The 12,856-nt window shown below is 40.6% G+C and overlaps 1 protein-coding gene across 2 annotated transcripts in view; it reads right to left on the reverse strand.

The window, feature by feature from the left end:
* LOC306863509 (catenin delta-2-like) overlaps positions 1-12,856 on the reverse strand; it is a gene marked incomplete at its 5' end in the record, with an annotated part of 323,056 nt that overhangs the window by 88,516 nt on the left and 221,684 nt on the right. For both annotated transcript variants that reach the window (XM_079406884.1, XM_079406883.1), the window contains 2 exons: positions 2,019-2,232; positions 7,872-8,004. In XM_079406884.1, coding sequence (XP_079263010.1) covers positions 2,019-2,232; positions 7,872-8,004 — 347 coding nt within the window. The remainder of the gene's footprint in view (positions 1-2,018; positions 2,233-7,871; positions 8,005-12,856) is intronic.

Raw genomic sequence — 12,856 nt, forward strand, 5'->3', positions numbered from 1 at the left:
TATTTATCTTTCGCATGGGCTCTGTAGAGCCTCTAAGCACTTCCTTTAGGAAAACTATAAGTCAAAATGTGGTGTTCAGCTTATCGTGTTGAAGGATACATGATAAAAGATGATAAGGTTTTAAATCTTAAAAAACAATCAGTCTTAAACATCTAGAGTGAGGAGGTGGTGTAGAGTTTTTGGGTCAGATTTAGTAAAGATCGTATACGTATATGTTGTGAAGGTGGAAAAACAAATTTTACAAGCTGGCTGGAATGAGGTTCAAAACAATTTAAAATAAAATAGCATTCCAAGATTCTGTATAATGAGTGAAGAATAAACCGTAACTCCGTCAATATAAATGAAGATGTCATGTTTGGAAGACACAAGGGATTTTGGGCCTGCTAACAAGATTTCTGTTTCAGTTTTAGAAGTTTTCAGACATCCATACTTTGAGATCTTGTAGGCAGGATGTGATGGAAAAGGGAGGATAAACAGAATTGGGCTGGACAGAAAGATGAATTTGTGTATTTTCAGCATAATTACGAAAGTTAAGATGCCTAGTTCACCATGACTCTGAATGATCTGACCAAGAGGAAGCATACAGATTAGAAACAGAATTGGACCAAGAACAGATCCTTGAGGTGCACCACAGGAAAGTGACAGAGCAAGATTAATGATGTTAATGTTAATGAACTGTTGCTTGTCCGAGAGAGAGCCACTGAAAGGCAGTGCCAATGATACTGACAGAACATAGACAAGATATGAGTTCTAAATGCATCTATGGACATTTTCAATGATGGAAAGAATTATCCAGAGTCTTCCTTTCCTTCCATCCTCTGTGTTCTCATTCTGGGAAAATCCTTGCATAAACCTCACTGGCCTTTGAAGTGAAGCAGACGCAGGCAGCAGGTTGACAGGACACCTGACCATCAGGCCTGACTGGGTCCATATGGCTATATCTACTTTCTGTATGTCAAAAAACAGCACGTTTCTTCAGACCCAAACAGGCAGGCAAAGTATGACTCAGATGTACGGCTTTGCTTGAGATTGAGAGGATGAGAATCCTCTGGGCAGCCAAAGACTTTGAGGCTTCCAGCTTGCTGATTAATTTGTGACAGGAAGTCTGTCTAAGTGCCCTGTGTGCAATGCTTTTAATTTATATGTTAATCTGAATTTAGAGCATAGCAGGTATTTCCAGCATGGCTTCGTTCCATAGTCTATCCATTCCGTTACAGAAACAATTTATAAACATGTTTGGTAATGCAAAGCCTTTGGGGATGTATTTTTTTTTTAGGGGACAGGTGATTTATTTTGCTTAAAATATCTCTTTCCGTACCTCAGCCCTAAAAGGTGAAGGAAAAAATTATTTATTTTCTATATCATTGCTAAATTAAAGAATGAAAAATTGTAGCACACATCCTGAATTGGGATACAGCAGATTTCACAGCTAAAATAAAATAAAATAAAATAGAAAAAAAGAAAAGAAAAAATGAAAGAATAATATCTATATATCTGTATCTGCTGTATATACATATAGTACGCAATGGTCAGTCTTCAATACTTTGCATGACTAGAGCAAATGAAATGTCTAGAGCAAAACCAATGCTGTTTCCTGTCACAACAGTCTGGGCATATTAAAATACTAAAGAAATTAAGCCATCTAATATTCAAACATCCCTCCAGTGTTCATTGTTCTCTAAATAATAAAAGAAAATAATTAATAAATCCACAGCAAGAATTTCAGATGAGTTTTCTCTTTGAAACAGATCACTAGACAAGCAAGTTTGGGCTTTCTGTACTTATAATTAAAAGAAAATGTCACTCCTGCTAACATCAAAACCAATTTGAACTTTGGTTCAAATGGGTTTAGGTGCAGGATCCCCATTACTCATCATGTTATAAAAGAGTCTGAAACTGGTAATTAATTATTACAGCATGCATATAAGTATAGGGAGAATCGATGACTGATCTGTAAAATTCCTATAATAAAACTCAAACGGAAAAAAAGGCATATCAAAGCCGCCAGAAGTTCTTACCTGTGACCAGTTCTCTGACTTCCACATCAGAAGTCTTACGCAGCAGGCGGACCAGTGCGGGAATCCCACCGCAATTCTTCAGAGTGATTTTATTATCATCATTGGCTTTGCCGTAAACAAGGTTCCTCAGGGCACCACAGGCACTTCTGTGTACTTCAGCCATTCTGTGATCCAACAGGTCCACCAACAACTGAATACCGCCCTGCCTCCGTATCTGAGAGAAACAGACAGATAGAGGGTGATGGGTGATGTGCATTTTCATATTTTAAGACATGGGTAATGTGGGTAAACAATAAAATCTATATAAAAGGCATCTAAAAAGTAGCAAAATGACCAGGTAAAATGTTTTCAAGTCAGTTTGTAACATAAGAACAATGTTCAAATAAATTCATTTTTGTTCACTCAAGGCACCAGTGAGCTGAAAAGGGCTTTGAAAATTCATTCATATTCACATTTTGAACTTGAACTTCTGATTTGAATGCAACTTCAATCGATCTAATCAAGAATTATTGGTCAGTGAGAACATGGCAGCCTTGGCCTCAACTCATGGGAAAACATTTGAAATGCTGACCTTTCCCTTCTGACATTCAGTAGTGCTGTCTCATATAAATGAAAAAAAAAAAAAAAAAAGTCTGAATTCAGTGTTAAGTCACACCAAAACAGCTTAGTGTCAGCCCATGAGATCATTTGGAGGATAAATGAACAAATAGGAGGCACTGAATCCATAACAGTGTATTTGAAAAATCAATACTTAAGGGAGCCGGAGAATGAATCACTCTTCAGACAGCTAAACAGACTGAGAGGTGTGAGTAAATCTTTATCAACAGAGCTTTGCTGTTCTACACTAAAGTCAATTAAAGCCAGCCAAGTTCATTAGAGGATCTGAGAACACACTACAAAAAGCTGTATGTTACTGAACGCTATGAAAAAACTATAAAGCTATAAAAATAAAAGCTAATTTTAAGTATGAAATATTTACCCTATATACTCTAATAGTATAATGTATATTTAAGAAACAACAACACTGTTTCCTATACAATGAAAGTGGTTGATGATTTTTACTGGCAAGCTGCATAAAGTAAAAAGCCACCATAAAAGTAGTGGTGAAAAATAACATCATACAGGTTTGGAATAACGTAGGAGCGAATAAAACATTAGTCAATTTAAAAAGAAATCACAATATCTTCCTTGAATATTATTTGGCGGCTTAATTTGTTGTATTTTGATCCCTTACAGACTAATACACACGGCAAACCAAAAACGTTTTGAACGATTTGACATAAAACCAGCAGGGCTAAATTATTCAAAATTAGTCACACCTGTGTCTATCTGCAGATCATCAAGTGATTGCACTATGAATTTCCAACTTCCTGTCCCGCTGCCAACTGGCACACACATTACCCTGCTGCATTAGCTGTAGATGAGTGCAGGAGCAGCCCTGGCAGATGTGCTTCTGAACAGTGCGTCACTACAGATCAACGCTCCGGCTTCACATCACCACTCACTCCAATGGAGATTACAAACCCGTTTCTTTGTGTGGCTTTGTCTGAAGGTGAGAAGTGATCTAGTAGTCCATTCCATGAGGGTACTTCTCATCCTGTTTCTTCTTGTTTTCGGGTTGTACCGCATGTACAGCATGAATATTCAAACCACACCTGACAGGAAAACCAAGGCACGGCTCATCCCGAGAGGCAGACAGACATGTGCGTCACAGCACAAAAGCCTTCATTTCATTCATGCGGTGAGATTCACACTTCTGAGAACGCAGCCCCAGTACACAAAACATTATATAGAGGAAACACAATTAATTATCGTGATCGCAGCATGTTTGGAAGCAACAGATGTTTGGAAGCAACAAACAACAGAGGATAAAAGCAGGAACTGGGGATGTTTCTGGCAAGTTCGATCAAGAAGATGAGCAAAAGCTGTGCAGGGGAACCAATGGTGGCCACTTTGTTGTGCTTTTTATGTGAACTCTGAGCAGCTAAGAAATTAGTTGAGTGTTAACATCATCCTGAAGCAGAGGAGACGCTGAGATATTCAATTAGAGGCATGAGCGGACAGGATGGAAGTGCTTGCTCTTGACTCTAGAGCGCACGTGCAAATGGATATTGACAGATTAGATTTTCCTTCCAAAAGGGCTGATAAAGCTGAACTTTAGCCAGAGGCGGGCTGCACAAGAGACGGACCTGGGGAGCTTTGCTGGAGCCACCTGCTATAAATAGTGGCCAGCTGAGGACAAGAAAGAGCTGCCTTTGCACTTGGCCAGTAGTTCAGCAGGAAGACCATAAACATCAGAGCTTAGGCTGTCTGGATGAAATGCTGGGCTAATCAGTATTCTCCTCACCTCTGCTGCAGGAGATACTGCTCTGTCATCTGATAGCCGTTCTCCTTTCCCATCCCAGTCTGCTTTGGTGTGTGCACTAGTTCCTGTCTGGCTAAAGTTCATTTACATCTATCTTTAAAAATGTCTATATGAAACTGCTTTTACAACCCGTTTGACTTCCGTAATACGATGTATTTCGAGAAAATGACGTTCGGATGGCCAATTAAGTTGGGTGAGAACAGGATACTGCAATAAAATACTCTATTTCATGCGCTATTTTAAAAACACTGTTACTGAATCTACAACACAAAACATACAACGACAGTCCAATTCATGAACAAATGACTCCTATGAGCAGGTACTTTTTAGTAAATCAAAACTATACAGAGTGATCAGTCCACTTGATTCCTGAATAAATGAGTCGTTTTTTTTTGTGAATCTAAACTATACAGTGCGAACAGTCCAAATAATTACTAAACAAATGATTTTTTAATGAGTCAGTTCTTTTCATTGAATTAAAACCATACAGTGCGACCAGTCCAACATATTCATGAATGATTCTTTGAGGCGGTTCTTTTTCAGCAAATCAAATGATCAAACAAATAATTCTTATGAGCAAGTACTTTTTTAGTGATTCGAAAATATTAATGCTGTCAAACGATTAATCGCATCCAAAATAAAAGTTTTTGTTTACATAATATATGTGTGTACTGTGCGAATATTTAAGATCAATTTTATATTTCTATTTATATAATGTGAACAACATATTTTGGATGGAATTAATCACGATTAATCATTTGACAGCACTAATATTTTTGAATATATACTTACTAACTATACTTGTTAATCAATCAGTACACCGATTTAAATATCTCAAGCCTAAAAGAGATTATTCACCTAAAAATTTAAATTTTGTCATAATATACTTGCTCTCATTTTGTTCCAAACCTGTATGACTGTCTTTCATCTGTGGAACATAAAAGATATTCCGTTTCTGAATGTATATTATCATACTCTACATCAATGTCAATAGTAACAAAAACTGTTTGATTATCAACATTCTTAAATATACCTTATTTTGTGTTTTGCAACACAATGGTGAGTAAAGGATGACAGAATTTTCATTTCTGGATGAACTATCCCTTTACAATATAACATTGCAAGTATATGTGTTTGAGCTGGTAAAAAGAGCCATCTCACAAGAGACATTTGTTCGGAATTGGTTGGACTGGTCATGCTGTATGGGTTTGATACGCTAAAAAGCCCTCAAATAAATCACTCGTTGTAGTCAGACTGGTATATTATGCAAAAAAGTAAGGGGAAAAAAAAGAGAAAAAAGCCATTACCAGACCAAAAACCATTGTGATGTTGACTGGTGTCGTTTTTTCACTATCCACTCCATAATGTGAAAGCATTTATATATGTATGTTTAGGAAAAAGGAAAATAACTTGTTCAGGGCATCGGCACCATCTGCTTTAGTACTGTCACATATAATTAACTGTACTGCTTTACCAAGCAAGCACACACACATACACACAGACACAACACACACACCCACCCACCGGGTCTGGTACCACCACAATGTGCATCATATAGATACCTTCAACTATATTTTCCATAACTCATCTGTTGCACTCTTTCTGCAGTCCTTGTGATGTCTTTTCAGATGGACAAACTGACACTGGAGGTTCAGTCCCACTCCAGACAAAAAATAAAGACAAAATGATCGGGTTTGGACATAAACTGCAGCTGGTACTGTATCGGGGTCAAACTCTTGAAAAAAAAAACTGGACCTAACTGAGAATGAAGCTACAGAAACATTGAAGACACTGTAGAAAACCTTGGGATGTAATGATTTACAAATGTGGAATACATTGTACCAACACAGGCTTGTTGCATAATACAATGAGTTGCATAATGTACTGGATCTGTTAAGTCCATGAACTTTGTTTGACCTTTTTAGAGACTTCAGATATGATGACTGTGGGATGAAATAGAGCAGTAGTTCTCAACTGGTTGGTCATGACCTAAAAGTTGGCTGCAGTTCTGTTCTGATTGGGTCACGAACTGGAGGGAAGAATAAATGCTAAATACAGTGTAAAAAGCTAAATAAATAGACTCACATACTTTTAAAAGGAATAAGAAACATCTTAGTTTATTGTTAACACTCACGTTTAGTTAATAGATGCGTATCCAATCAAAATCTAAATTATTTTGGTGCAAATTCATAACTTTGCAGAAGCAAATGGACAGATTGGGTGTTCATCAGGTCTTTCCCCATTCAATATCAATATAACTATTTTATTGTTGTTTAAAATATTCTTTTTAATGTATCACCAATTAAATTGTGAAATGCAATCAATAAAGAAATATAATGATTGCAATAATATTATTGTACTGTAAAATAATAAAAAAATGTATTTAACAACAACAACAACAAAAATTTAAAATAATAAAAAATACAATGTTAACCATGTTCTTTAAATCCAAACATTAAACCATAATGCTTTTATTTGGTCAGAAAACTGCAGGGAGATCTTAAAGATTGTCTTTTGTTGGCAACAGATTTATAAACGACTGTAATTACAAATTTGGGAAGGTGGTTTGGCATATGTTGCTTTTTTTAAAATGCACTTTATAACTAGTTGTACATGGAGAGGAAAAAAAAAACAGTTGAGAAACAACAATGAAAATTATATGCCAATTTTTTATTTCCAAGACAAAAACGTGGCAAACCATAGAGAAGCTGAATATATAGGCCCAAATCTAATCAATTAAGCTATGATGGAACATTGCTCCAAATATTTTATGAGAACAACATGAAACAAGTTCATTTCGGTGTGTGGTGAAATTGATGAACAGGCAGATCAAAAAAAGCAGGGGGATTCATTTAGTGTCTTTTCTTAATAAATAAGACATTTTTCAGATGGAGAAAAATGCTGGTTTGAAGTGGAGCTCATCGCTGGATAAACTAATTTGGCTCTCACTCTTTGTGTGTTTTTTTTTTCATTAAATATCATTTAAAAGTTTGTCGGCTAGCTCGTCTCTCCCTCTCCCTGTTGCTGTTTTGTTCCCGCCAAATTTAATTTCCTTGTCCTCCAAGCCTCTGGGATACAATTATAGAGCTGCTGTGTGGAGAACGGCTGTCAATATGCAGCTTTCCATGTATTGTTTGGCTGTGCTATTAGTGCTTAATTACTGGTGCAATCCAAGGCACTCTTCATAATTGTGAAAACTTACTGCTGGGAGATCTACCATTAGAGACCTGGCATCAAAATTCAATAAAGGGGTGAATTATTTGTCAATGGTACACATATCAATAAAAATATTTCAGTAGGTATTCAACAACAAGAGTTTTCCCAAGATAACACAAAATTTGTGCCAAAACCCAGCATTCAGATCCCACTTTCAACACTAATTACTTTCTACAAGACCACAAAAAAAGCTTTCTGAACAGTTTTTGCCTACAAATGTGCCTTGGTAAGCAGGTAAATGATCATTACCAGTGATAAAAAATTATATTTACCTCAGCTTTAATCTTGTTGTCTCCAAAGCATAGGTGTTGCAGATATGCCGCTGCGTTGGACTGAACTGAGGGAAACTGGTGCTGCAACATCTGAATGACTTCAGGTAATTCAGGATCTCGCCAACCGAATTCCCTACGGAAAAAGAGAGAGTAGGAGAGTGAGTTTCACAGTTCTGTTGTACAGTAGGTGGTGAAATAGGACTTATACTGTACGTTGCAGGCTGGCAGACCTGCACCATTACCGAGAACATCTCTAACACACAGAGGTTAAAGTGAAATAAATGTCTTTCCAGAAACTGTTACAGGGAAAATGGTTTCCATTATTGTGTTATTACTCTGAAACAGTGGGCTCAGAGAAGTGGTAGGAGTTTACGATTGTGAATGCCTGTGTGTGTAAGCGTTTCTCTCAGTGAGAACAACTAGATTTGATCATTTTCACTGATGATGAGGAAGTTTGACAGAAATATTGGTTGTATTCTGAGGGTTTTGTGTTTCTGATGATCTACAGAACCCTGCTGCAGGAATTCTTCCCTTACCACATAGAAACCATGCAGCAAATATCATAAAAAAAGTGTATATAAACACAAATTTTACATAATGTCTAAACACATCTTACACAAATTGATCATTTTTTCACAGTTTAAATGGGTCTTTATACTTACATTGTCACAAAAATATATAAAATTATTAGATATACTATGTAAACTGTCTATATACAGTATATTGTAACATGCAAATGTCTCGGTTACGTACGTAACCATCGTTCCCTGATGGAGGGAACAGAGACATTATGTCGTGACGACATTAGGGGATTTACCTGGGAGCCCCGATCACCTCTGATAAGAGAAAACGCCAATGAAATTGGCTAGTGGATTTTGCATACCTGAGCCACTTCCCGTGCATACGGGTATAAAAGGGCGACAGGTGCATCCACTCATCAGGTTTTCCGCTGAGGAGCCGAGAACATGTCCCTGGCAACCAGCGATGATTCAGGATTGTGGCATGGGGACATAACGTCCATTTCTCTTATCAGAGGTGATCGGGGCTCCCAAGTAAATCCCCTAATGTCGTCACGACATAACTCGTTGTGACCGACAGATAGGGAACACAAAGGATCACAAAGACTTGGTTGGACCATTTAGCAACCACCAAACACCCTAGCAACCACATAGCAACAGCCTGGCAACAACACAAGATTCATTATTTCAGTTTTGCATGGCAAGACACACTCAGACGGTGTAAAAGTCTAGTTCACATTCCTCGAGTTAACACATACAAACACCTGCATGCCTGTCATGCCCATTCTTTTGTTTTTGTGAAGAATTACAGAATATTTTTCCACCTCAGAGTCCATCACAGAGCGTGTCAGGCTTTGATAAATAAAGGCCCTAAACAAATGCCTTTTATCTAAGCGAGATTGCATTTGATAGAGATAAAAAGAACCACAGGAGGGATTCTGGAGGTTGCCGGTGTCTTAAGCCCTTAACCTGAGGGCCGGCACCGCTTGAGGGCAGCTGGTCTCTCCCGGCTCTGCAAACAGACCGATAAGCATCAGCCTGCCAGCAGTTAGGGGCCCATTCCTCCTGAGGATCGATCTTCCTGCCCACTAGCCCGTAATCAAAATGAAAACGATCAGCTGATAAGATAAGCATTGTGCTTTTTGATTAATTCAAACTTAGCAGGGATTCTCAGTTCAAATGAAATGCCAGTCATGTGGCATATAAGGTCGGGGAGGGTGCGTGCAGGTTTCACAGGCGCTGTACTAAACACTATAAAATGGGGCCAGTTGACACCATCAAAATAGTTTCTTTTCCTTCTCCCCCATCGATGTGCAGGAACTTCACAGGCAGTGTGACAGAACTGGGGCAGAAGAAAGAAGTTTTCTATGTGTGTATATATGTGCATTTCAGTGCGTTTAACAGAGAGGAAAGATCAGAAGTAGCACAACGCAATCCATTGCATGATCATACAACCACGCTTGTGTGCAGACAGCACACACGCATGCAGAGAACAGTCAACCCGACTAGTGTTCTAGATCTTCACAAGCGTCAGAGTCAGTTTACATCAGAATCAAACAGTGCTTTCATGCACAATCAAAGGCTATCAAACATCAGCTTATGAGAAAAACCCAAAGGTTTACGTATGAATGATAATAATAACCAAAACCAAGGCAACAAGTAAACTTCTTTTCATGTTGAGTCTTGAGTTAAATCATTTATAACCTTTTCTCTGACTTTGAGTCGATTTCAAAAAGATTTGTAATTTCAGAGGTGTTGAGTATCGATACTCAGTTTCCACTCAAAGGATACATGAAATGTTCAGGAAGTATTCCTCTAATCTAAACTACTATATCCCAAAGAAGCCTTAACAGCAGTGACTGATATTTAGTGCTGCGTAAACTGTTAATATTTTTCCCATATGCTGCAAGTCGACTGCAAAAAGAGCTGATCTCTCTTTGGAATCATTTAATGTTTAAATTCTCAAGATATTATTGATATTATGAAATCATATTTCCCTTTCATTCTATATTTTATTAATTCTTGTTTTGCGTTCCTAGCTAATTAAATCTGGAAAACCTTAAGCTTACATCAGACTCTTTGACAACCAGCAATTTTTCACTCTGTCGATGCTTCTTGAGAATTGTTTACTCTTGCTTAGAACAAAACTGACAATTATTTACATCCCTTAATTACTTTTGAACACTCAGATGTGTGCTTGAGAATGAGACTTTTCACCAGCGACAACTGATTATATTTTCATTAATACTTTTTGAGAATTGCTAACTCGTTTACAACCAATATAAATCTCTTAATCGAACAATAATGATCAATGCTGAAATATCTTAATTGCCTTGAATGCACAGCTGTGTACCACTGTACCAGATATATGCTAAACAACACTATAAGCCATATAGACATAACAGTATGACTTTCTGTAAAGCTGCTTTGACACGTTGTCTACTGTAAAAACCGCTATTAAAATAAATTTGACTTGAAATCTGACCAATTCCACTTAAACTAAGTTAAATAGGCAGAAACACACAATCAAATTGGTAAAACGAAGTAAAATTCAAGTAAAAACAGAAAACTGTCAGGGAACTGTTGTGTGTCTGTCATGTGTTCCTGCCCCTTGTGCCCATATTTGGTTTGTTTCCTGTCCTTGTCATATGTAATCATCAGTTAATTCTTGTCTAGCCGTGTTCGTCTCATTTACCTGTGTATATTAGTCCTGCCTGTTGAGTTTCGTGCTGTCTGGTCTACTCGTTATCCCCGGTGTTGGATGTCTGTGTCTTACCCTGCCCTGCCTTGCCTTGCCTTGCCTTGCCTTGCCTTGCCTTGATGTCAGTAAAATGTGTTATTTGAGTTTATATCCTCGTCTGCGTGTTCCTGGTTCCTCCCTCGTGTGTGCACCGTGACAGAAGACCAGACCTAAACAGTAAGCGGCGCCCCTTCACCTTGTTTTGTTTTCCGTTTTTGAAAAGTTTTTTGTTTGTTCCTGTTTTGTTTGTCCCTCGCGGCATGGAAGTCGCCACTCGACATCCCGCTTTAGCCCACTGCAAGTCGGCGTGGGAGTTCGGCAGGATTACCGCGAGTGCCGCGAGTCCGCTGGCCGCGAGCCCTGCAGTCTGACGATCGCGGGAGAAGTTCGCCGTTGTCCGCGGCTCATCCAACCCGCCGATCGCGGGAGACATCCGCCGCTGTCCGCGGCTCCCAACCTCGCCGCTCACACCGAGCCCGCCGTTCGCGGGAGTTCACGCCGCCGTCCGCGGCACACCGAGCCCGCCGTTCGCGGGAGTTCACGCCGCCGTCCGCGGCACACCGAGCCCACCGTTCGCGGGAGATCACGCCGCTATCTGCGGTTCACCCAAGTCCGCCGTCCGTGGGGAAAGCCAACCCACCGTCGGCGGCTTCACCGAGCCCGCCGTTCGCGGGAGATCAACGCTGCCGTCCGCGGGGAAAGCCAACCCGCCGTCGGCGGCTCCCCCTGTTCACGCCGCCGTCCGCGGCTCCCCTGTGCACGCCGCCGGTCCGCCTCTGACTCAATGCCCGCCGGTCCGCCTCTGACTCAATGCCCGCCGGTCCGCCGCTGACTCAAGCCCACCGGATTGCCGCTGACTCAAGCCTGCCGGTCGCCGATACCCTCTCCGTGGATCAAGTCCACATGTCACGGCCAGGAGAGCCGTGTTTGTGTTCGTTGTGCCCACAGGAACATTTTAAACTTACCTTGTCGTGTCATGTCTTGTCCATGGAGACTCGTCTGGGGCAGGCGGCTCCTTGAGTTGTGGCCATGGAGGCCAGTCGCAGCCGCTTGCCCCCCCTGTCGCAGAAGTGGAGGAGGTCGCTGAGGGACCCTGTGAGGGCCCCTGACTCCTCGTCATGCCCAGAGGAAGACTCAGCTTCCTAGCCAGCCCAGGAGGGCTTCTAGTTCCTGTGGGATGTCCTGTCGTGTTTGTCTGACCCTGGAGGGTTTCTGTCGTGTCTTGTACTGTTTTGTCTGTCTGGCCCCGGAGGGCTCCTGATACCCCCTGGATTCCCCATGGAAATTTTGGGGGGGGGTAGTAGAGCTCTGGGTGGAGTGGGTGGGCCGAAGAAGGATGCCATGGCCACAGTTACCACCTGCCATGGCCTCCTGAGCTCCCTGCTCCGCCATGGGTCCTGTCTGTCTGTTCCGCTCTGGAGGTCCCCGTCCTGTGGTCCGTGTCTGTCCTGAGAGGCCTCCAGAGCGCCCACCCCCCCTCCCCGATGGAACTGTTAAGGCTCGGGACGAGCCTTTCGGGAGGGGGGAGTTATGTCAGGGAACTGTTGTGTGTCTGTCATGTGTTCCTGCCCCTTGTGCCCATATTTGGTTTGTTTCCTGTCCTTGTCATATGTAATCATCAGTTAATTCTTGTCTAGCCGTGTTCGTCTCATTTACCTGTGTATATTAGTCCTGCCTGTTGAGTTTCGTGCTGTCTGGTCTACTCGTTATCCCCGGTGTTGGATGTC

This window comes from Barbus barbus, assembly GCF_936440315.1.
Source record: "Barbus barbus genome assembly, chromosome: 44".
NCBI classification, from domain to species: domain Eukaryota; kingdom Metazoa; phylum Chordata; class Actinopteri; order Cypriniformes; family Cyprinidae; genus Barbus; species Barbus barbus.